A 26,836-nucleotide genomic window follows, 5' to 3' on the forward strand; every position below is an offset into this window, starting at 1 on the left:
AATTGTTTGAGATCAGATGGTTCCATGCTTTTATGAGAGACTTACCGAGATATTGTTCTTCAGGTAGTTAAAGATGTTGGCCTCTAAAACAAACTTCTCACCCCTGATCACTGAGTATGGCAAGTTCAAGGAAATAAAGAACTCCTTGAAAACAGTAGCCTGTCAAACAAAAAGTTAAACAATCATTCTCATTGAAATTTAGTAAAAGTATGAGCTTTAACTGTTATATTTTTTAGGCTTGTGTTTCATATACTATCAGTATAATGATTGTAATTAAACTTAAATTCTTGCTCAATATACATTTATTATTTATGCAATGCTGTGATCATTAGTAGGTTTATTAAAATTTTTTGACACTTTGAATCAAAAGAGAAACATCAGACAAGCATAATGCTGAAAATTTCATCAAAATCAGATGTAAAATAAGAAAGTTATGACATTTTAAATTTTCGCTTATTTTTCACAAAATAGTTATACCTACAATTTAGTCACATGCAAATGAGAGAATTGATGATGTCCCTCACTATTTCTTTTTTAAATTATTGTTTGAATTGTACAATATTTCAATTTTTACAGATTTGACAATAAGGACCAACTTGACTGAACTATAAAATTTTAAACAATATTAACTCCACATGTTCAGAGAGAAATAAACCTTTGTTTCACAGGATAATCAGAAAATTATAATATTTCATATAACAAATTACAAAAGAAATAGTGAGTGATGTCATCAGTTCCTTCATTGCATACCTACTGGGAAGTGTACATAACTATTTTGTGAAATTAAGCGAACTAGAAAATTTCATAACTTTCTTATTTACATGTAACATCAGAATTTGATGATATTTTCAGTGTTATGCTTGTTCGACGTTTCTCTTTTTATTCAAATAAACTTTTTGTTGGAGTGAACTTGTCCTATAACTAGCCAATTTTAGTGGAAATCCTGCATGAACTTTCATTCCAAATCCTCTAATTCTAGCATTAAAAAGTTATATAAACATTGCATGCAGCATAGAAATAGATATGAACTGTGATAAGGTACCTAACAGCTACCTAGTATAGGAACACTTTTTTTTATAGATATGTGCCTTATTTTGGACGGGTGAATTAACTTTGCGTATCAAGAAAATTGCATAATGTATACTCCCCTAAAAGAATATGAGCACTCAATTAAAATGAAAAGACGTGTTTTATCACAATTGATATTTATGAGGTAAATATGTCCAAGGTTGAATGAAGAAGATATATTGAGTTGTGCCAAATTCATTGCCTATATCAGCTCACATGTGTTCATCTAATTCATTTATTCATTTATCCCCATTTCCAGGACCAAGATGCAAAACATTAATTATATCGATGATCTTGTGAACCTGTTTAAGTATGTATGAACAAATTAAACAAACTACTTACATCACTGAATTCATATACCATGATTTCTTCCTCCCTTCTGTCATCTTTTAATTTCATCTTTTTATCCACATCAATCATTCAATGAGTGGGGGTATTGTGCAAAATGTACAATTTTGTAAATTTATATAGTTGAATGAAAATCTTACTCGAGAAGCATTATGTGTCACTCCCAATCCATTTTCAGCATCCATTGAAATAGCTGTTCCAACCCAGGATGTGATAGTATCGGGGAATGTGGTATCGATCGAAACGCGGCCTGCAGAGCTACATGTACATGAATAAGACAACAAACATAAAAGTACATGATTTATCACTCAAATGATAGTAATAAGCATTATTTCAACTTTGAAATGGCAAATGCGGTGCAATATAAACCTGCCAACAAGACTAGACATATTGACATGGGTGTTGAGACATGCATTTCTAATCCAGCTCTATGCAGAAGTTTTAAACTGATTGAATATCAGAGGTCAGACCAAGGCCTACACAACAGAGTAAAGAAATAAATAGCATGTTTAACAGTGTGCAAACTGACCAACACTCTCTGTTGTCTCTCACTGACTATGTATAATCAATAGCTAGTCTTAAAATGTACCCTTTGAGATAATATACAGAGGATACAATGGCCTATAACTTTATTTGTGTAGAGGAATTAAATGTATATAAATGTATTGAGGAGTAAACTGGGGGTGTTTCACAAAGATTTAAGTATGATTTAGAGTTGCACTTAATGCCTAGTTGCATGCAGTATAAAAGGCATGACCACATTCGTCAGATCATGCCAAGAGGATGCACACGACCGCGTATTGATCAATAAGATTGCGCGTTGCATATCATGTACGTGTCAGCATTTAAGGGCGACTAAGTGTGACTTAATCTTTGTGAAACACCTTCCAGGAGTGTTCTTCAAATGGGCCTACATGTATATTACAAGACTACACTGCTGAGAAAGTTACATTATGGGTAATAAACCTGGCCAGGTATGAGTAGGTGAGGACTAGAGGTGGGGCTATTAAGGCTGCGGGTTCCTTTGCCCTTTAAGCAACCCGACCACACGTCAAAAGGTGGTCTCGGGCAGAACTCGTCAGACCTCAAACTACTTTGATGAAGATGTACACTTAACTGCAAGCCACCTCAGGTCTATTTACAGTTGTTTGCTGCACGGACCCAGTTTGTGAATACTAACCAAAAGAGGTAAGTGGCGATCACGAAGTACATAAGTAGCTACTTAAAAAGAAATCAATGCCAAAAATATTGACACAGGTAGATGGCTCTTATTCTAGACCTCTTCCGAATCCTTCACCAGGTCCAAAATATTGACAAAGATAGTCAACACTTATTCTAGACCTCTTTCAAATCCTTTATTTTTTCAAAATGTAAATTGTTCTGTGTCTTCAAACTACATGCGTAACAAAAGAAGTCAGAAATTTGAAACCTACCATGCAATGAAATAGCGGTAGATTGTAAACATGGGTAGAAGTTGCTCTATTAATATTGTGATACTGCTCTAGATCTACATTTCATATAAAGCTGTTATTTTCCCTTTATAATTCAAGAATGTGAATGAAAAGAGTTGAATCAATTGACTTGATTGATTCGAGCGGAGCCACTGGTCACGTCTTTCAAATAGTTGAATAGATACTAACGATTCAATGTTCAATTTCTTTTAAAAAGTTTGAAGATGCGAAGTGATAAATTTCTTTAACCCATCGACAACAGAATTCTGTGATTCCCATAAGCTTTGTACACAGGGACCACTCTACTAGGCAACAGGTACATGTATTGGAATATAATTTATATAAACAATCTGTTTAATGAATAAAGCAGCTGAAAAGACTTACTCTGCTTCTGTGTCCACCCACAACCAAGTCTCAGGGAATTCTTTACGGACCTTTTTCTCTGGTACAGGCCCTACCTCATTCTTTCTGCCGACACCTGATTCAGCATTTGCATCAGCTAGACCAGAAAAAAAAATGATAAGCCAAGAAAATAAATAAGCATTGAGTTCTTCAACTGACTAATACTACTGCTGCTACTACTACACTACGACTACTACTACTACAAGCAACAATATAAAAATATACCTCAAATTAGCATTATAATCCTAAAACTTCCCCCACCCTCGGTCTCCCGAAATAGATCACTTACTATATGTACAAGTACAATACTATTATACTAAAGTCAATACTTTCTTTTAGACAACAATCAGCCCCCCCCCCCCCACTTGCATAAACAATTTCCCCTTACAATTTTCATGATTAAGCCTGCTGTACATGTGTAAATTAACATACTGTAAATATAATTTTTTTTCTAAAGTGATGTGATTTAAGCATGCTTAATGTAATCATTAGTAATTATGACCCATAAGAAATTCTTTCAGCACTTTTGTATATTTCAAGATACCCACAAAATATTTTCATGTTATAAATGAATATATATATACATAAAGAAAGTATATTGTATGATGGCAATGCAAAGAAACATAACAAACATGTAATTAAGCACAATGCATGCATAAGACACTAATAATGAATACTGAGTTTAAAGTGCTCGGATTGCAAGAATATAAGAAAGCTCACGAAAGTATCATTGATAATAACAAACAAAGGCAGAAAGAATCTTCACACTGTTTTACTAGGTTTAAAAAAAAAATATGTACAAAGAAGACATATAACATAGCATGTACATTAAAGGTTATAACATTAAACTGAACTTTTATTTTATGATGTTATTGCAAGTAACAGATACAAACAAAGACACACACAAAATGCATTTTATTAATTTGCAACCATACATGCAAACAAAACCCACAAAAATATAAGGTTATATTTAGAAAATACAAAAGATGGGCAAGCAAGCAAAATGAAGGATTTTTATGTCACAGGGAAACATGCCCCCCACCATTTTAATACCATGTACGTATCTCCATAGTCACATGTATATAAAAATTTAACTTTTTCAGGCACCTCTCTCAAATTGGCCATCAAGATTTTGTGACTGATTCTATGATATCCATAACATTATCAAAATTAAAAAAAGATGCAACAAAATGCTTGATATGTCATACTTTTGTCTACACAAGAAAACCAAGAAAGACTAAACTATGTATCATTTTCTATAAGAGAACTACAAATGTGCAGACATATAGGATGAAAAAAAAGGTGATACATACATGTATATTGACAGCATAAAATAATGAGATTGGTTTTTTAAATGCAGTTAGTAACATTGTCCCAGTTATAGATAGAAAAAAAAAACACTGACTCAGCATCTTATCATCAATTCTATTGCAACTCTCAGACAGGAATAACTACAATTATTTTTTTAAAGCCAAGTGGCCACAATTATCAAAATATCTACAATTGTATTTAAATGATTAATTATTTATGTATATTATTATTCATATATTCTTTTTATCTTCATGTATTTAAAAAATCTTTTGCTTATACACATTTTAAATATCTTGTAAAAACCCATTGTGATTCTCCCGATGCATGAATTATAATTTTTAAGAACAAAATATGAAACAAAAATACAGCTACATGGACAATGAACACTGTAACATCAATCACACCAACGAATACAAGCCAAGCAAAGTGGTATGCCATTCAAATAAACATAAAGGCCCGAATTCACAAAGGTGGTTTTTAAAACCATCGGTTGAACACATGGTTAATGCAGATTTTCTGTATAAATTATGCTTATTTACTGTGTATATTAAAAAATGTCAAATGCTGATGCGCGCTTTTGTCAGTGCGCCAAATTGATGCCTGTTGCCGTGGTTATCCACGCTATTTTATTAACGAGTCCACTGTTTTGAATAAAAGAGTCCACTCTTCAAACAGTGGACTCATGAATAAAATGGCGCATTGTGACAAATGCACGCATCAGCATTGGACACTTTTTAGTATACGCGGTAAATAATAATAATCAGGAAATCTACATAAACCAAGGGTTCAACCGATGGTTTAAAAAACCACCTTTGTGAAATCGGGCCAAAAAGTCCACCACCATGACTGGTTCACGATTTTCAGAAAATGTGAATGAAAAGTATTTTTTTATTTGAGGTTCAAATTAACTGAAAGATAACAATTTTGGATGATTGCAAGCCCTTCCTTTGGAGTAAAGGACAAATTTATTTCAAATCGTAGCCAATCGTAGGTTTTATACAGAGAACCATTATACTCTGCTGTAATCACTATGCATTGCTCATTTACAGTATATAGGGATTAGGTTGAGATCTAAAGGCAGGGGAGGAGAGTCCAATTCGGTGTTCTAATGCCTAATATAGAATTTTAATCAGAACATTTTAAATCTGGGTGTATTCATTCAGTTTTGTCATGCTAGAATCATGACTTGCAAATCAAAAGGCAAACTAGCTTTTTTATGGTGAGGTCATGTGATTGGGGGCATTATAGGTTCCATACCTAAGGAGTGATAGGAGACTAGGCAAGGTTTCTTATCCAATTAAAGATATTGAAAATATAAAGTATTCATGAAAACAGTAATTGCTTTTTGAGAAAAGTGCAGCCTAACCCATTGAGCTTTGAAATAGTATAGTATAGTATTTATTTCAAACCATATCAAACACAAACAATGGTACAGAATACAGATTCATAGAACTCAGAATGATAGGTAAACACATGATAAGTGCATGTATAGAGGTTCAAAAAATGTACAAGGTTGCTTAGATGGAAAAGGGATGCCTAGGAATTAATACATGTATAGGGTATCCCACATGATAAAGACTTGTCTCTTTAATAGTTCTATCTGAAAGAAGATATATTCTGAGTCTGGTGCGAACACACAACTACCTGGGCCAGGGAGAGCGGCGGCGGGGAATGCTGCATCTTCTTGTGGCATGAAGTCGAAGAAGGACCAGTCGGGCACTTGTTCATACACCAAATTTCCATCTGATATGTAAATGATCCCTGCATTCTGTAAACAGGCATAGAATGGATTTGGTACCAGTTAAGTGTGGGACTGATAACAGTCTTTATAAACCTTTGTAAAATGGAATTGAATGCCTTTTTTGCTTTTCTCCCATCAGAACTGCTGCTGTCCGGCCTAGAAGCATGAAACAGAATCATGGGGGATGAAAGTCAACGACGAGGCGGACATGTTCGACGATGGTCGTTGATTTCTTGAACACAAATGTTGGATGATTCATTCATGCATTCAGGAGGATCCTTCAAGGTATCTTTAAAAAAAAATCTTGCCAATATATGCTGAAAGTCATGACTATTCCTGCAAAACTAAGGGTTGAATGTTAGTTTTTGGTGTATCAAGCCTCTGTGTATATAATAGAAAATGATCAACATTATTGTTCTTCACATTACAAATCCACATGAATATTTCCTTAATTTGACACATTTCAAGGACTATTAAATATGTAAGATTGAAATATTGGTGACCATGTGAGACAAATAGCCAGGATTGACAGTTAACATTTTAATGACAAACCAATGTCTTTGAAGAAAGAAAAGAGAAATCAAAGAAGAAATATAAAATTGATGAATGAAAAAGGAAGCCTTTAAAAGCAAAGCAACATCTCACAAGATACAGTGGTGCTCAAAAGTTAGCAAACCACACCAGAAAATGGATATATTTAATGTGTTCAAGTTCTGCCATGTTTTAGGAATTTAATTTTTAACTCAGGTGATAAAACATTACATTAAATAAGGTTTGTTTCTATGGGCTTGCCGAACATTGTAGCGATGTCCTCATTTGACACTCAGCATGAGGGAGTGCATTTTGTGGTGGGGTTCGCCAACTTTTGAGCACAACTGTACATGTATAAATTAGCTGAAAGTTGGCACAAAACAATGAGATGAACCATGATGAATGTAGACCTTCAATAAGATGAGCTCAATTTAATTGGAGTTACGTTGCTTTTGAGCATTTTGTGGTGGGGTTCACTAACTTTTGAGCACAACTGTACATATATGAATTAGCTGAAGTTTGGCACCAAACAATGAGATGAACCATGATGCATGTAGACCTTCATTCAGATGAGCTCATTGTAATTGGAAATTACCTTGCTTTCGAGCAGGAACTGCCTCCAGAAAAACATCATCTGCGTACCACCGATACACTTCATCCTGGTATACCAAATTGCCATCGGATATGTAAATAATACCGGCATTCTGCATGCAAGAATAAAAAACCCCACACTGTAAGCTTTCTGGCTGATTATGCCCTTAACACAGGAGATCAAGCTGCCTGGGGTGGTGTCCTGGCTTATCAATGACCATCGCAGGAAAGGTGAAAGAATCAATTTGGTTAAAGATCTAAATACCCACACTCAACAGGATCACTGTCACCTATATCTATGGTCCAGTGATACCAAGACATCTGGCAGCACAATGGAAAACATGTGACTGATCTATCGACAAAGTTCACAGGAGCGGACAAAAGCTTGCCCACAATATTCCAGTGTCGGCCACACAGAAACGTTGTTGGCCTAGCAGAGTGGTAACAGTAAGCTCAGTCACATCTTTTGGCTTGTGAAGTCAAAACATTTAATGTTTTCAATGTGTAAGTAATGCATTTTTGTAACATCAGGCATCGCTGCCACATTACCTGTTGTACCAGGGCCACTGTTAGCGCATTGTTGATACTAACAGCGTTTCTGTGCGGTCAGTACAGGTTGCTAGATGGTTATAACATTTTGCTAGCATCATTTCCATTGCTATGTAATCTAGAATAATACCCATTGACCGACAAACAATAGATGATTGCTATTTTAGGTCAATTCACATTGTACAGTGAATAGCACTTCATCATACATGTACATGTATACATCTCACTTTGTACATAAAAATGGCATTCAGTCTCAACGTACCTGGCATTAACATATTCATTTTGCATGTTTTTATTATCAATCAATGAAAAATCCAAAATGCACACGTCTGATTGGTGGAAATTCAGGTTGTATTTGATTGTGTTTGATTACAAATCTTTCTCAAATGGGAGAACAGGTGAATTCCAACCAAGTAGCAAATTTACCATTTTAAGAAAGTTCCAAATATTGGAGTGTAAGAGATGGTGGGGTGATTTGGTAATGATAATTCTAGGAATGTTGTGATTCCTCTTGGAATGTCAAATAATGAATAAGCAAGGACAACCTCTAGCAGGAAACATCTGTTCTTTTGACAAACAAAAAGAAAAGAAATTCCAATAATTATTAAAAACAAAAAAAAATGAAGAAGTTTGCAAAGTCTTTTTTGAAATCATGCCTTGCTTCAAAGTCAATCTCCGGAGACTTTCTTCAGCATTGGATAGGGTCATCAGTACAAAATTAACTTGCTATATGAGAAAGTCTATAAAACATCTCAAAGTTAGAAGTTACTAGGCAATTCATATCAAGAGAAATGAACAATATGATGAAAACACCATCCTCTATTTCAATAAGTAAAAACAAAAACAAAAACACCCTAAACAAAGGAGGACTTTTCTCATTAAAAGGTCACAATTTTGCTTGTTCTAAACGGCGTATGGCCTAAAACATGGGAAATGCAAACAGTATTGGATTTATTGGGGTTTTCACCAGTGACCAGTCCAGGAAATGATGGTTTGATGAATAGAATGATTGATGCCACTGCTACTGGCAGTGGATAAGCTTCATAACTTAATTTTTCTGTAATAGCATGCCTGGAGCAGGAAAGAGGTTCAATGCATGCATTAAAGGTCAAGTCCACCCCAGGAAAATGCCGACTTGAATAGAGAAAAATCAAACTAGCATAGTGCTGAAAATTTCATCAAAATAGGATGTAAAATAAGAAAAATATGACATTTTAAAGTTTCGCTTATTTTTCACAAATCAGTGATATGCACAACTAGATGAGTCAGTCCATCACTCACTATTTCTCTTGTTTTTTAATGTTTGAATTATACAATATTTCATTTTTTATAGATTTGACAATAAGGACCAACTTGACTGAACCATATAGTATTAAACAATGCTAATTCCACATGTTCAGGGAGGAATTAATCGTTGTATCACTTGACAATGAGAAAATTAGAATATTTCATATAATAAAATACAAAAGAAATAGTGAGTGGATGACGTCAAAGTCTCCTCATTTGCATACCAGCCAGGATGTGCATATAAGTGTTTTGTGAAATTAAGCGAAACTTTAAAGTGTCATAACTTTCTTATTTTATATCCGATTTTGATGAAATTTTCAGTGTTATGCTTGTTGGATTTTTCTCTTTTTATTCAAATCAACTTTTTGTTGGAGTGGACTTGTCCTTTTAAGGTAGCATGGCAGGGCTGAATCATGCAAAGTTCAGATAAAAAAGGGAATAACGGTAGCTTTCCAAGAACAAATCAGCAGGGGTGTAGTCAAGGGTGGCCCCGAGGCCACATGTTGATGACCTTGCTCCAAGTCACATGCACAAAGTCTGTGGGAGAAGGAATCCTCCGGCGCCCTAGAACTCGAAAGTACCAGCCTCGACTACATCCCTGCGAATCAGGTATCTCTGTAACGGCTTGTATGATGCACCCAAACATGTACAAAGAAGAAACACAATCTTTACAGAGGGATTGTAAAATCAGAGAGATAGTAGTTACATTACAAGAGTTGTTTGTCTCTAATGTTCGATAGATGATAAAGCAGTTCATACAAAGAGCATGGCTATTCTTTTACTAATGAAGCTACTGGTAGCCTAGAGGTAGCATTAACAATGCATTTCCAAGCTGTAAAGGCCAAACTATCAATATGCAAACCAAGATGCAGCATATTTTTACCTGCTCCTGCGTTACCGAAACCCCCAGCAGCCGCAAAAACCGGGACGTGATCTCGTAACCAAGGCCTTCCCACGTAAACAACATTGCCATCTGTTATATAAATCATACCTGCATTCTGGAAATACATAAGGAAGGACATTGTTATTAAAAAGCTGGACACTCGGACCTAGTGGTTCCATTTGAAACCTAGGTATATTACATTATACGTAACAAGGGGGAATTCTTAGGTTGATTAGTTAAGAAATACTGTAGCCATTATAACATTCATTTGCTCTTCCGATTGATATATAAATATATATGAAAAATATACAAAGAAATCATTACATGTATTCTCTAAAAAAAATAAATAACACGAGACAAAACAAGTGTTGGGGTTCATAAGTGGCGGGTCACATTAGCTTTCCTTCACACAATGCCGGAATCTGATGGATGAACGTCAAGACTGAGTCACTTCTGTAAAAAGAAACCGTAGATATCCATTGATGCAAACGAAATGTATACCTGAACAGATTTAAATAAGTAATACACATGTGCAAACTCACACAAACATAGCCTTGCACTTTACTGACATTGACTGCATAGTGTATCTTCTCCATATGACAATTTCTGGAGACTGTCCAAATCATCCCTCCGATAATCCTTCTTTCCACAATTCCCCACATCAACATGATTTTAGAATGTATCCATAAAGGCCATGCCTTGATATGTAAATTTCATTCCATGTTGCTGGATCCAAAAGGAATGATATTGGTGTATAACCTTTTAAATAGTATTGTGATCTGTGAAAATATATGAGTAAGCTGAGATTGTAATTGGTGTTCGTATAGAATATACATGCGCATCGCTAGAAATCTATCAAGGCTATGTATTTTTTAATACATTTTTGTCTGTCAACATGACCATTTAGAAAGCAATGTGAAACTGCATGTCTATTTCTATCGTCACATTAAACAGTGTTGTTGAACATTGTTTCAACATTCACTGTCTCATGATCCACAGTGTTTTTTTTCTTTGATTTCAATTAGGGACATTTATTTCCGCAAAAAAAATAAAATTAAATCAAATGTTGTCCTGAACATTGCTTCAACATTCAGTATCTTATTAAAGTTCAGTACTGTTTTTTTTAATTACATTAATTCCGATAAGGGACATTTATTTCTCCAATCACATATAATGTTTTCATGAATATTATTTCAACATTCTTGTAATCAATCAGCCGTGTTTTTGTTCCTTTGATTCCTATAAGGGACTTTTATTTCGACAATTACATCTAATGTTGTCATGAATATTATTTCAACATTTTTGTAATCAATCAGCCATGTTTTTTGTTACTTTGATTCCTATAAGGGACTTTAATTTCCACAATTACATCTAATTTTGTCATGAATATTATTTCAACATTCTTGTAATCAATCAGCCGTGTTTTTTTTTTGCGATTGACTGCAACTCTTTCTGCAACGGGCCCCTGGTCTTTATTTGAACTAAAAAAAAAGAGCTGGCTTTCCAGATCTTGCCAGAAATGGATGAAAACTTAAGGATAAAAATTCAACGTAAAGGCAGGTATTTAATTCAATAAGTGACTCAATAAAATTATTCAAGTAAGAATTTTACTCTCACACAATACCACTAACAATTTAAATCCAATGTCTGTAATAAATTCAAGAATTTGGTTATGTATTTAATTCAAATCTAAGCCTCTTAAGGAGACTCATCTCATGTAGTCTTGATTAAATAGTACAGGTTTTTGTATTAAAAAAAAATAATCATACTAAGCGGCAAAGAATTACAATGAAGCCAGTGTATTTTTTTTTTTTTTTTTTTTTTACAATGTAATATCACAATGTTTCTTGTTAAGAACTCCAACTATAATTACTTAACTGAACTACACAAAGCTTATTTCTTTGTAGTAGCCTGCTGAGTATTGACTGAATGTGATTTAGGTAAGTGGCTTATCCGTGCAAAAACTAGACTTAATCCTTGTATATTAACTTGAATATTAGTCAGGAATCATATATTCTCTAGAATACGCATTTCATTTGATTCCTAGGATGTAAATGTTCTGCATGATCATACACCTTAATGCAAAAATTAAGCTCCTGAATATGTGTCAAGGTCTATATGTACAAGCTCACACCAAAATTAGGCGCAAAGGTGCAAAGCCACTAGATGATAAAGCTACTATATGTGAAAAATGTGCATGCCAAATATGAATATGAAAATGTAAGATGGAGATATTGGTTATAGAAGAGAACACACAGGGTCCGTTAACACGGCATACATTTACCTAGGGCTGCATCAGGGGCTGCTGCAAAAGCAACAAATTCATAATCCCAAAAGGGTTGTTCTATGTAGATCATATTTCCATCTGTAATGTACACGATGCCTGCATTCTGAGGTAGTATGAGGCAAAGTTTTTTAATGAAAATATCAAAACAGTGAGAAAGAGACAAGGCTCAAGTCCAGGAGGAGAAATCAAAATGTGAAACAAAGCAATATGAAATAAAAATTTCAGTGCAGTCACTGAATATGTTGACTTTTGAAAGAAAAAAAAACAATGCTGTATAAACATTGCAGAGCTCATTATAGTCAAGGTTCAAAAGAATAACAACAAATTGTGCATAAGATACATGTACACATAGCACATACAAGGTAAACATAACAAATGGATTATCAATATTATCATTTGGAAGTGATGAGGGTAAATGCTTGAATTTTCAGACAAAATAAAGTTGTTATTATCATTATCATTGCTATCATTATCTTTAACATCATCATCATCATCATCATCAACATCATATTTTCCATCCTTAGAAAATGATCAAATGATTCCTTCCACCTGTCAACAAACAACAACTCTACAACAATCAAAAGAAAGAGAATAATGAAGTTGTTTGGTCACATGTAGGAAGAAAGGATATAGTTATTCCCAGAATTCTAATGAAGATTCCATCGAAAAGGCAAAAAAAAAAGAGCAGGCCAGCATGAAGAATTACATTGATGAGCGAAAAGAACATCCTTGACCACAAAATGGACACAGTAGAACCAATCAAATTCCATGTCAGATCAAATATGGAGGAAGGGGAACAGAGACCAAGACTAGTTGTTATGATTTGATGAACATGATGCTTTGACCAAGTTTATGATCACAAACATTTCACATACAGTGAATGTAAAGACATTTCCACCTTGCATCAATGGGAACATGATATACATCAGATCTCCTTCTACAAATTGACTGTGAAATGCAATCAAAAACATGAAATTTACATTCTTCTTTAAGGTGGGGAAAAAATACTGTAAGAAATTAAATCTGATAAAAAGATAATCACTTATCAAATACTCACCCTTAGAATTTCACCAGCATTGATTCCACTTGTAGGATATGGGATGAAACAGAAGGCAAAGTCAAAGAAGGGATTATAACCCCAGGAATTATCTGGTGTTGTGTCAAACCGCCCAACAGACTCCAATACCTAATAAAACCAAAACATAAATTGAAAAATAGAAAATAAGTCATTTAAATACCATATTGGTAGTTAAAAACAAATTTACATCATTGGAAAAATAACGAGAAGTTTAATCCAACTGAAGTGCACATTAAAAAAACTTCTACAAAGGATTCCTAGGACATTCTAGTGCCTACCTGATGAGTGATTTAATTGCCATCAGCCAAGAGTTAGACAAGCCTATCGAAGGCTAGGACACATAAAATTATTCAAATAACATTATATTGCCTATAAATAGCTAAGATATATACAATTGATTCCTAGATTTTATTTCCTACCTGGTTATGGGTGATGTCATTGCCATCAGCCAAGAGTTGGACACTCCTATCGATAGCTAGGACTCCTACAAAGGCTCCAGGAGTGGTTTCTACATCAAAGCTTACACGGTCGCCAGGTTCTCCCATCTTCTTACTGAAGCTAGCACTCACCTACAGAATAACAAATATTACATATAATAATAATAATAATAATATTAGCTGGATTTATAAACCGCCTTTTGCCTGAGGATACTAAGTGCTGCTATTATTACCCCGGCTTTAGCTTGAGCTACCATCACAGGTGCTCAATGCATGCAAGGAATTAATCCTGCTGGGTACCATTCACCTCACCTGGGTCAAGTGCAGCACAGAGTGGATAGATTTATTGCTGAAGGAAAACGCGCCATGGCAAGGATTCGAACCCACGACCCTCTCTTTGAAAGGCAAGCGTCAGAACCACTAGACCATGATGCGCCCACAATATACTTTGATTAATGGAAGTAGCCTTGAAAAAAAAATGATTGCAATCTAGTAACAATTCATTAAACTTCTTGGTGTAAAAGCCTCTCTGCTGCATAATGTAATACATATTTTTATTGCATTACATCTAATCAACTGCTCCTCTCTTGGGGTACATGCAATCAAGCATATCTCTGTTCGGCATCTTACTTGAAAAAGCCTTTAATAATTGAAATGACATATTTGCTCATATTTCTATGTAATTTTCTGCTCCAAACATTACAATATTACTTTCTGAACAACCTGTCTCATTTTCAATAAAGCAATATACCAAATTGATAGGTAAATAAAACAAATGGGCTTATTGGATTGCTTAATGAGAAACACAGATATTCTGGGTTTCTTCTGGTTTCAAGGAGTTCAAACTGGTTCTCACCGGGTTATGAAAGACCACATTGACTACAAACTCAAGACTGTCAAGGACCACCTCTCCAGAGTCAGTCAGGAAATAAACAATGAGTTTGCTCTTAGGGGACATCTCTGCTGTTATTTGTTTTTCGATGACATATTCTGGTCCTGTAAGGCCAGAGATAGTTTCAGAGACCAAGATATTCCCACGAGATATGATCTAAATCAATAGAAAAAATAGAAAAAAAGAGATATTCAATGCGTCTCAGAAAAAAAAAAAAAAAAAGATATGATCTAAATTAATAGAAAAAATAAAAACAAAGAGATATTCAATGCATTTCAGGAAAAAAAAAATCATTGTGAAAGACAGATATCACAATCATTAAATATATTTTAGTTTCAATTGGACATTAATAGAAAGAGCAGTCTCTTCCCTGATTTGAGATCAAACAGTATGTGAATCATTACATATTATGACCAATAAAAACAAGGCCTGTCAGAGATATGTGCACACAATATTGATACTAATAGCATTCTGCCTTCTATAGTGCTCAAATATCAGGATGACAGTTACAGTTCTAAGCAATATTACCCCAGTTAATCAGATTATGGCATGCCTGCATATAATGTATGCACTTTTTCCACTCTTTAGGGATTACTTCAGCAATGCTTGTATCAATCTTCATACTATTTAGAGATTTGGTGAAGAAAATGTCTCAAAAATACAAGAAAATTGCTTTTAAGCCATACCTTTCTATGTAAGGGCATTGTATCAAATCTTAACCAAACTTTCTGAGCAACTTGAATTTGATACTAAAATTTTTACCCCTTCTTTACTTATGCATAATTTTCATATCATATTTGGTACAAAAATTTATTATGAAAATGAGTAATTTCAGCGATTTTAAACAGTCACATCCTTACAGGCATTAAAGCAATACGATACATTAATAATTGAAAAAATTCAGCATGTATCATTCCAACAGAAATTTCCTCTCTCATTCAAATATCAATACAATAATACTCATAATAGTAACAAAACTTTGTCTGTGCTACTGCATTATATTTCTTGCTTCAATATCGCACATAAATTAGCAGTGGATATTTGGATCTTAATTCAAGAAAAATCAGAGGAGAAAGTAACAGAGCGTTAATTAATCAATATTATTGCATTAAATTTGGCCATTATTTAAAAAAAATACACTTCCTCTTACCTGATAAGTGAGCTTTCCTGGAACTATGGTTGATTGAACATTGAATGAAGCCATAGAACCAATCTAAAAATAAGATGAAGGAAATACAGAAGTGAATATGATGACATTAATAAACTGATTGGGATGATTATTAATAATCATGCCAAAAACCAATTTTCCAGCAATGTTACATAATTATGTACATTTACAGCAAATACATAGAAAATCCTTTAAAAAAATATAATAATAATAAAAAACACTATTTGGTTCTTGTAGAGCGTATATGCAGAGATGCCAACCTCCAAAAAGCAAAAACAGTATTCTGAGAGGAAAAAAACAGTATTTTGATTTAAAAAAAAGTATTTTGTAAAATATAACGAAGCAAAACAACCGAACCGTGGCACAAAATAAAAAAAGGGAACCACTGAAAATAATTATAAAAGAAGAAACAAAGAAAAAATTAATTAAAGAAAATGAAGGAAAAAAGAAAGAAAGTTAGAATAAAAGAAGGATGAAAGAAATAAAGGAAAGAAGAAAGGTTTCCTTCATTATTTGAAATGAATAAAACAGAAAAAAGGAAAGAAAAAGAAAGGAAGGGATGATGAATGAATGTTTGAACAAAAAAAAGGAAAAGAAAAAACATGGAGGATGAATGAAGGAAAGAAATTTTTTTTTCATTCCTTGAGAAAAAGAAAGAAGAAAACAGGAAGGGAGGGAGGAAGGGAATAGCAAAAAGGAAAAAGAATGAAATAAAGGATGAAAGAGAGGAAGGAAAGAATAAAAAAGAAAGAAAATAATAGGAGAGAAAGAAAAAGAAAAGGGATAGGAAGGGAAAAGGATGCAAAGACAATTTTAAGAAATGAAAGAAAAAATAAGAGAAAGAAAGAAAGAAAAAAAATGAGGGACATGTAAAGAAGGAAAGAATTAAGAAAATAAATGAATACAGAAAAAAGGAAGGAAAGCTAGGAAATAATAAGAAATAAATATAGATGGAATGGAAAAGGGAATTTAGAAAAGATAGGATGGAGAAAGAAGGAATGGAAAAAGAAAAAGAAAGAGAAAAAATCAGGAAGGAAGATAAGAAAGAATAAGGGAAAGGAAAAGAAAAGGAAGGAAAGACTGAAGCGAAAGAGAGAGTGAAAGCAAGAAAAGAATGAAAGAAAAGAAGAAAGAGGGAATGACAGAAAGAATGAAAAGAGAAGAGGAGAGAAAGGGAACCAAAAAAATAAGGAAAGAAAGAAGAAAGGAAATAAAAGGAAAGAAAAGAAAGGAAGGGAAGAACAAAAAATGAACAGAGAGAGAGAAAGGATCAGGAAAGAAAGCTAGGAAAGATTTGAAATAAGATAGAACAAAAAAGCAAGCAAGAAGGATAGAAGAAAGGATGAAGAAAAAAAGATAGAAAAGAAAGAAAATGAACGAAAGAAAGCAATAAAGAAAGAAATGAAGAAAGAATTAAAGTGGAAAAAAAATTCAAGCTTCAAGCAAACAAAACAAATGTAATCATCTAACAAAAATCTTACTGATATTTGTCTTTTTATAATATTTTTAAAATTGTTAGAAAACTAAAATGTTTTAGAAACGAATAAAATTTCAAAGTGAAACATTGTCAAACTTTAATCAAATGAACATCGCGGCATCACACCATCTCTCTTCCCATTGTCTTGTCTTCTTGTTATCGGGGCGAACACGATGGCCCGAATTCACAAAGGTGGTTTCGTTTGAAACCATGGTTTTCAGAAACCGTGGGTTTTAGAAACCATGGTTTTTAAAAAACCATGGTTTTTCTAAAACCCACGGTTTGAAACCACCTAAAACAGTTGACTCAAAATCATGCCGAAAACCCACGGTTGAAACCATGGTTTCATTTGAAACCACCTTTGTGAATCGCAAAATCAATACAACCCACGGTTGAAACCATGGTTTCTGCAAAAACCACCTTTGTGAATTCGGGCCAATAAAACTCAATTTCACTCAAAACAAAAGCTGAAACAACTCGGGGAAACAACTAGACCGATCTAGTAATGAAAACTCGATAACTTGCTCCTACGACTACATCACCAAATCATTAATCTGAGGATCCATATATATGTAATTATAAAAATGTCCTGCCGATTTTGTGATTATTTTGTTGGAAAAACTGTTAATCATGTGAGATTGTTCACTTTGATTCAGAGTTTGCAAATCTCCTACGATCATGCAAGCCTGCCACACTGTCCCGCACACCACACAGGCAGGCAGGCCAAGCCACGTGCGGCAGCTGGTACATGTACACTGTATGCTAACTTTGCGTGTGTCTGTGTGTCTGTGTGTAGATCCCAGAAAATCACGGAAAATGGCTTGCAGTTTGAATTGATCTGAGTTAGGTTTTAACTTTGTTTTTTTCTCTCTCTCTTCTGTATTTTTGCTTGTGAAATATGGGAGAACTTTGTAAACTTTAATCTTACACTGAGAAAGGGCATGACCAGTTTTGAAAAAGGGCAGGTCGGCCAGGTAGAAAAAAGGGCATGGCCTTTTTGGCCTTGAATTGATCACTTTTTGTAAAGGCATCACGGCCAGTTATAGGGGCATCGACGGCCTGGCCGTCGATTAATTTTATGGTATACCTTAATTTATGCCCTGCACAAAGCACCACCACATTGGGGATTTTTTATGCGTAATTCATTACCGCACTACCTATCGTAATGCACACTCACCTTAAACACCCAGCTAGCTAAACACAATGCATATTATACACGATCGAAATTTTAAGAAAACGTATTTTACAAAGAAAAAAAGTAACGCCGTATTTTGGGTGAAAAATCGTAACAAATACGGCAAAAACGTAACGGTTGGCATCTCTGTATATGACATAAAAATCGAATGTCTCTACGGACAGCCAGTGACATCATGATTCTTCAATAATTCTAGTTCTGACTGAAACGATCTATGATGGCTGCATTACAGCCCAATACGGCTGTTCTGTAGAAGTACCACAGTCAAACATGGTCAAGAGGGTCACTCTAGTCATCAACCATAATGACCAACCCTCAACAATGGCACGAGTGTGAGAGCGGCTTTACGAATGACTTACCCTAAGTGCATCAGGATTGTCTGGACTGACTTGGATGTAGGTATTACTTGGAGAATTCGACCTCTGAAGATACTTTGAGGCAGTAACCATGTAGGAGCCAGCTGGGAGATCCACTGGATTGTACTGACGGTCGTATTGTGTCCCGTAACTCACCCTGTTCTGTGAGACTCCTCTGTATTCCGCCTGTACACAGATCAAATCAGGGATATTGATAAAAACAATCAAATCATTACCAGTAGCCTGGTTCCACTGGGGTATTTTTATATGAGAAGGGCAGATGATAAGAGAACGATTCATTAAAATATGAAAAAAAATAGTGCTATTCAACAGATACATGGAAAGCTACATGAACATCTCTTTTCTTGCCATCTATAATATTTTCTTTCTTCCTTTTCTTTCCACTTTCTTTTTTCCCCTTTCATCACTTGAAAGATTGAGGGGGAAAGGTATGAGATTCAGATAAGAAAAAAAAATCAGAGATCAAGGGGGCAGTTATAAGAAGGGCCACGCATGATTTACAGCTGTATTGAAATTCCAAGCTACAGGTTTATAATAGAAATCATCACATTAGTCATATCAGTTTCAAGGGATGCTGCTTCTGCAACTGGTCAATGAAAAGACTTGGGAAGTGGAATCAAACAGCTTATAGCAAAGTATTGATGCATGTATATTGAAATAATAACTGGATCGATAATAACTAGCTCCACATTTTATTCAACATACCCAAAGTTGGATGGATGTTTCTTTGTTGGATGAGGCTATGGTAGTCTCTGCAACACCGGCTTGTTGGTCTATGACAAGATTCTCTTGAATGCAGTCATTACCCCTGCAAACATCCAGTTTAAGACCTCGTTGACGTTCCTCTTCCGTCAAAGGAGAACCATCCTGACGGGTGACAACCAGCTGAAATAAAGATGAAAGAGACGATAAAAATCCATATGTAATTGTTCGAAATAGACATGAAATGAAATACTCAGAAAATTTGCTTTGCCCAATTGATCGTGGGCCTAGCAGCCGCTGTGCAGCGCCAGATCGACGAGGCTCTATCCCTTTAATCGTTGAAAGGCAAACGGTAGCAGAAACTCCCATCTTTTAACGTCTTTAGGTCTGTTTGAACTCTCGACCTCCGGTTGTGAGACAGACGCTATACCAAATGAGCCAACACATAAAGGCTCTTCAAAACATGGTCTAAACTAAACAGCAATAGAGTTCAGTAACATTTTGTGTACAAAGCTAATGAGACATGAGGTACCCCATGCAGGTTTTCTTGGCTGTTTTTGTGTACACTATGCAGGAGACACCTTAGGTTCCTGGCAGTAAAATTTTGGAAGATTTGAAAGTTCCCGCTGCAGCTGCTTTTCATGTGCAATGGTGAATGAAACATGTTTGCTCACCATTTTAAATTGTACTGAATTGAATTACTTACATAGACACGATAAGGCAGCCCTGGCTTGAATGTAGAGCGGCTGATAGACTCCTGGAATACGACTTTGATAGGTCTGGAGTGGTAGAAGATGGTGGCTTCATCAGCTTGCTGCATAATACCTGTCAGGGTCTCGGTTACATTGGCCGTGAATACTAACATCTCATTCTCATACCAAGATAGCTGGCTATCAAATAGGTGTTGTCTCTTGAGGTCGAGAAGCTCGCTGGTTTTGAAGTTAATTTCTGTTTCTACAGTATTAGGAGATATCTGTCACAAAGGAGAAAAGAATGTGATGGTTTACTCACACGATCATGATCATAATTACTATGAACATTACTATTTTGGACAATATTAACTCTTCCTGCATTGACCCGTAAACCCTCTGTATGCTGCATTATTTTAGCAGTAAACCCTTCTACGTGGTACAATACTCTGTTATTTAGACAGCTATAATTTGATATGATATGAAAGATATGACCTCGTTGATAAATAAATAGCCCCATTGAAGTTAATGTATTATTTGCCTGGTTCATACCATCCAATTACACTTACAAATGACCATCATTGATCATACCATCCAAACACCTATACCATCATTTCATTAGGTATATTTACCTGTATTCTTCTTTGCAACTGTCTTGAGTTGGGCTGGTATCGCAATTTCACACCTACCGACAGAGTCCCTTCTACTGGCTTCCCAAATGTGTATCTGCAATAGAATTATTTATCACATATGAATTTATTCATGGCACATATTTTAATTTAGGTGAGATTCCATTCTCTAAGAGGAGGGCAAAGAGTTCACCTAGCATTGTATGTATTTATACAGAAATATTGCATGTTTAATGCAAATTGAATATTGTAGAGCAATTAGAGACTACATATGCATGTACCGGAGATACTGTGAAAGACCATCTTTCAGGACAGCTTCTTGTAATTCATGTTTCGATGGGGATACTATTAAGGGAAAACTGAATTTTTGTTAAGCAGGTTGTCGCTATAAGTTTGACTGTACTAGGAAGAAAAATTGTCCAAATCTGTAACAAAACCCACAATGTCACTAATCTGGTCCCCAATTTGGGTAATACAGAAACTTAAAAAGTTCAAAGGATTTGGAAAGAACATGGAACTTCAAAGCACCCAAAACACTTATGGGGCCCCTCAAAAATATTTTATTTTATCAAAATCCAACAAAACATCAAATACACAAAGCAATATCCCAAATAACACAACCATGCATCGGTAGAAAATCTCAATCAAACTTATTTGCAGTGACCTGTTTAAGGTAAGTTACATAATTTACAACAGATTTTGCTATAATTGCATTGCCATATATTTATGGAGGTCCATGCACATACATGTATGTACATGTATATAGAATTTCAATGAACACAGAACTTTCTTTTTAAAAATGAAAAATTTGGGGACTATGATGTAGGGCAATACTTACTTGGCAATATATTTAACAGAAATAACCTCATCTGATGGATCAAAGAATGTAGGTGCCTGAATGGAAACTTCAAACTTTGGCAGTACTAATAAAAGAGAAAAGGAATAGAAACAGATGGATTCATCAGGAAAAAAATCATTGTTGCAATGTGCTTAATACCGTTTTAAAAATAAATATTGTTGTAAATATATACTGTACATCATAATGCTCATATATAGCAGGGAACAAATCAAATTGGGGCTCAGGGGTGATCACAAGAGCCCTGAAAACTAAATAAGGATAATCCCATTTCATTGTTCAAGCTATTATTATCTTGCAGAATCAGGCAGCAAGCTGTGAAAATAGCCCCTCCCCCCAAAAAAAAAAAATGTTTGGCATGATACATAAAATTTACATGCACATACATTCCTAGGCGGGACATGACCTGGTTCAGACATGCACTGCATAGACTCCAAGATGACCTTTGCTTCCTGGGTCAATCAAGTGGGTGGGCTTGAAATGAGGGAGAATCAGTGTTGATGGAAAATCGCTTGAATACTAGCACCCACTAACTACAATGAAAGAATGATTTGCACACTAGACACTGTCAAGTCAGATTTAATTGAATATCCCATAGGATAAAAATGAAAAAATTAAAATCCATATTTTTTTTGTTTGAAATTAAATCTGAAATAGAAATGCTCTAAAAATATTTTTTTTTGCCCAATTTATCGTGGAGCCCTGCAGCCGCTGCGCAGCGCCAGATTGACAAGGCTTTCTCGTCGATTTGAGACTTTCTCAAACATAATAAATGTTTAGGGTGATTTATAGTATTAAGACCACAAATGCTTTATATAGTTTTCTTACCATATTCATCAATCTTGAAAGTGTATTCCTTGGTTTGACCCTAGAAAGAAGATGTGATAGACATATCATAAGACTTCATCAGAAATGAAAAAAAATCTACATTTTGAGTGAAATAGCTCGAAAGATTGTTCATATAAATGAGATACATGGAGCAAATCGTAAAACATTCATCTTGCTCATTATGATTATCAGAACACACTAAAATTTACTTTTAAATATACTGTATCCTATAAAATTGATGTATAAAATTTGATGATAAAATTTAGTTAATTGACAAAATAAATATGATAAAATGGATAGGTTAATGGTGATTTGACTTAATAAATACAATAAAATGAATATACAAAAATTTGATGAAATTGACATTAATGAATATAAAATTTGATGATGAAATTGACAAAATGAGTACTTCAAAATGAACAAAATTTGACGATGAGAATATACATTACTTGATAGATAAATTGATTGAACTTAAGTCATTATTTACTTAATGATAATGATAATAAAAAAAAACACATTAATTATGCACATCTATCTAGTAAACTATCCCAAGGTGCAAAGGGATGGGGGGTATAAAAATAATAAAAATAAAGATAAAATAATGTTTGCTTGTGTGGATGTATGAACAGATCAAATCAGTTCAAATATTCAACAAAAAGGATTTTAAACTAGATTTTAATTCGTCATGAGGACGAATTAGGTGGTCTGTCATGATTTTTCATTCAGTGTCGGCTAATGTTGTATGAAATGAATCATTTAGATATGATTGATAAACTTGATCATAGACATCATAGGAATGCATTTTGACCATTGCTAAATGTGATTATTAATGTGGTGATGACAACCGTGATGATTATAATGATGGTGGTGATAATGCAATACGGTAAATACAAAATTAAGTTTGGAGCACGTAAAATGCCTTAAAAACTCCTCAAAAATTTCAGACGATTTACCGAAATTGGCTTTCCAAAATTGCGCAATAAAAGGCGCCTTCATTTTCAGAGCAGTTAATTTTTAATGGACAGTTTCATATTTTTTATGCAAAATCTTTTTTAAATTTCTTTCTACTGTCAGCAATTTTTCTTTTAAGATTTCAAGCAAGAATTTCCACAATGTCAGTGGGTATCAATTTCACAGAGTGCTTGAAAATTCTTAGGTGATACTTTTTGAAAACTAAAATATCTTAAATATTTTTATTCAAAATTTCTGCTAAATTTCAATTATTTTTAATGAGAAGTTTCGCAATGATACATTTTCACAGCATTCACTTCAAAACTCATCATCAGTGGTTTATTTGATAAAAGAATTAAGTAGAATTTTTTTAGGGGAAATATTTGCAAAATTTCTGCAAATTCCTAAACATTTCACATAATATTTTCCGTCAAGAATTTTCAATATCCATTTATTAATTGTGTATGACTTTAACATTTACTTGAAAATTCTTTCTTGATGATTTTACTGAAAAAAGTCAGGTAAAAGATTCAAATACTGGCAATTTTCCCGCAAAATTTCGGGAAAATTAGTATTTTACTAAATTGCACTATTTTTAATTTCACAGAAGGTATCTGAAAATTTGTTATATGTTATATTTAGAAAAAATAACCAAATAGAAAAAAATCCAGGATTTTCCGCAAAATGTCTAGAATGAAATTAATCAACCAAATAGCGTTTCAATGCATAAATGATGTTTTACAATGTTAAAACTACCCCTTAAAAAGTTCCGGCAATATTAAAAAAAATGTCCTACATAAAAAAATGCAAAGCAAGTGGGCTTGATATTTTCAGCAAGACCGTACAATTGATTAATAAAGCATTTTCATAAAAAAATTCTCAAAAATTAGGTCCAGAAAAAATTTACAAAAACTTAAACAGGTAATAACACACTAATGCTGTGGTTGAAAGTGAAAATCATTCACACATTATTTGTAGAGGATTGTTTTCACTACATCATATCAAAATTTGAGAGAAGATTGACTAGTAATAACGAAGATATGGTCAAATATGCATAAATACATTGACGTAATTGCGAAAAAGTTTAATTTTCACTTCTAACGTAATTTTGACGTTATTACGCAATCTCCAGATGATATTTTGACTATATCCAAGAGTGAGGAAAAGTAGGGGGTCAACGGACTCCCTGAAGAGCTACAGTGAATTTTATATAGGCATATTTTTGCCCACTTATGACTTATTTTGCGAGTTTGCACGCGCGTGTAATGCAAATTTGAATGGACGCGCATTCCCGTATTATTGGTCGTAAGAGGCTGAATGAGGTATCAAATTAATCAGAAGCTAATGGACAATGGACAGACATAAAATAAATGATGACTCGAAGATGCATACCGATGGTAGGTGCAAGAACGCGCACGCATACCTGTGCGCGCGCAAATTCTTGACATGCTCAAAATGACCTGAAACGTACCCAAACTTGACCACGGTTGATTTGGGGAATTTTTAAATTTTGACGCGCGCGTACGTGCGCGTCGTGACCTTTGCATGACCTCTGATGACATGTCCTGATGACCTGTCACCTGAACTTGATATGATGCAAATATGGATGATTTTTTATGATTAGTTGCGGTGATATGATCAATAATTCATTTTTACAAAATGGCGCCTAGATGACGTCATCATGATTTGATAACCTTGAAAAGTTTCGTTTCGCGATTCCATAATAATTTCCATACATAACATGAAAATCAAGAAATTTGACAAGCCCGATTTTGAGATAAAGTGGGAACAAAATTTGGCAATAAAAATAAATAAAGTAAATTCTGACGAATACAATAGGTGATCTGTCATATTCATGACAGACCACCTAAAAAGGAAAAAAAAAAAAGGCAGGCAAGGTTTGAACCACCGACCCCTGCTTTACTAGTCAGGTGCGTTATCCAGTCGACCACAATGTTTCCGACAGACGGCAAATGCAAAACAGGAAACATATTGTCAATGTAAATTTTTGCAAGTAGAAAATTGGCATGATGACAAACCTCTACAAGTTCTAGTTTTGAGAATAGCACAAGCTTTAAAATGATACAATGGACATATTGTCTAAAGGGTACATTCTAAGCTAAAAGATATTGAAAATTTGGCGAGAAATAACCAATATTTACGGAATTAGAATCAATTTACATGAGTGTGGTGACATCATGAAACAGAAAACGTTAATTTTTAGTTCCGACGCCATTTTGATGACGTCACGATGTTTTTAAGGGTCAAATGTGGCATGAAATCATATCTCCTTTTCGTACTCTATTCGAATAGGAAAAAAAAATTGGGGGTCAACGGACTCCCTGAAGAGCTACAGTGAATTTTATATAGGCATATTTTTGCCCACTTATGACTTATTTTGCGAGTTTGCACGCGCGTGTAATGCAAATTTGAATGGACGCGCATTCCCGTATTATTGGTCGTAAGAGGCTGAATGAGGTATCAAATTAATCAGAAGCTAATGGACAATGGACAGACATAAAATAAATGATGACTCGAAGATGCATACCGATGGTAGGTGCAAGAACGCGCACGCATACCTGTGCGCGCGCAAATTCTTGACATGCTCAAAATGACCTGAAACGTACCCAAACTTGACCACGGTTGATTTGGGGAATTTTTAAATTTTGACGCGCGCGTACCTGCGCGTCGTGACCTTTGCATGACCTCTGATGACATGTCCTGATGACCTGTCACCTGAACTTGATATGATGCAAATATGGATGATTTTTTATGATTAGTTGCGGTGATATGATCAATAATTCATTTTTACAAAATGGCGCCTAGATGACGTCATCATGATTTGATAACCTTGAAAAGTTTCGTTTCGCGATTCCATAATAATTTCCATACATGACATGAAAATCAAGAAATTTGACAAGCCCGATTTTGAGATAAAGTGGGAACAAAATTTGGCAATAAAAATAAATAAAGTAAATTCTGACGAATATAATAGGTGATCTGTCATATTCATGACAGACCACCTAATAATTATTAAATGCTTCAAGCGATTCTGCTGTTGACTTCAGGCTACATGTAAATGTACATTTCTACATGCATAGACTCTAG

General features: G+C 34.4%; 1 protein-coding gene across 1 annotated transcript in view; it reads right to left on the reverse strand.

Annotated features, from left to right (window-relative positions):
- Positions 1 to 26,836, reverse strand: part of LOC129269432 (CD109 antigen-like) — a 54,406-nt gene that overhangs the window by 16,254 nt on the left and 11,316 nt on the right. The window contains exons 5-18 of the mRNA XM_064106083.1: positions 22,778 to 22,817; positions 21,932 to 22,016; positions 21,097 to 21,190; positions 20,482 to 20,748; positions 19,779 to 19,958; positions 19,056 to 19,238; positions 16,007 to 16,069; positions 14,821 to 15,012; positions 13,947 to 14,096; positions 13,507 to 13,635; positions 10,163 to 10,277; positions 3,252 to 3,366; positions 1,557 to 1,674; positions 46 to 159 (exon numbers count right to left, since the gene is read on the reverse strand). Of these exons, the coding sequence (XP_063962153.1) occupies positions 46 to 159; positions 1,557 to 1,674; positions 3,252 to 3,366; positions 10,163 to 10,277; positions 13,507 to 13,635; positions 13,947 to 14,096; positions 14,821 to 15,012; positions 16,007 to 16,069; positions 19,056 to 19,238; positions 19,779 to 19,958; positions 20,482 to 20,748; positions 21,097 to 21,190; positions 21,932 to 22,016; positions 22,778 to 22,817 (1,845 nt within the window). The remainder of the gene's footprint in view (positions 1 to 45; positions 160 to 1,556; positions 1,675 to 3,251; positions 3,367 to 10,162; positions 10,278 to 13,506; positions 13,636 to 13,946; positions 14,097 to 14,820; positions 15,013 to 16,006; positions 16,070 to 19,055; positions 19,239 to 19,778; positions 19,959 to 20,481; positions 20,749 to 21,096; positions 21,191 to 21,931; positions 22,017 to 22,777; positions 22,818 to 26,836) is intronic.

This window comes from Lytechinus pictus, chromosome 10 (genome assembly GCF_037042905.1).
Source record: "Lytechinus pictus isolate F3 Inbred chromosome 10, Lp3.0, whole genome shotgun sequence".
Lineage (NCBI taxonomy): Eukaryota > Metazoa > Echinodermata > Echinoidea > Temnopleuroida > Toxopneustidae > Lytechinus > Lytechinus pictus.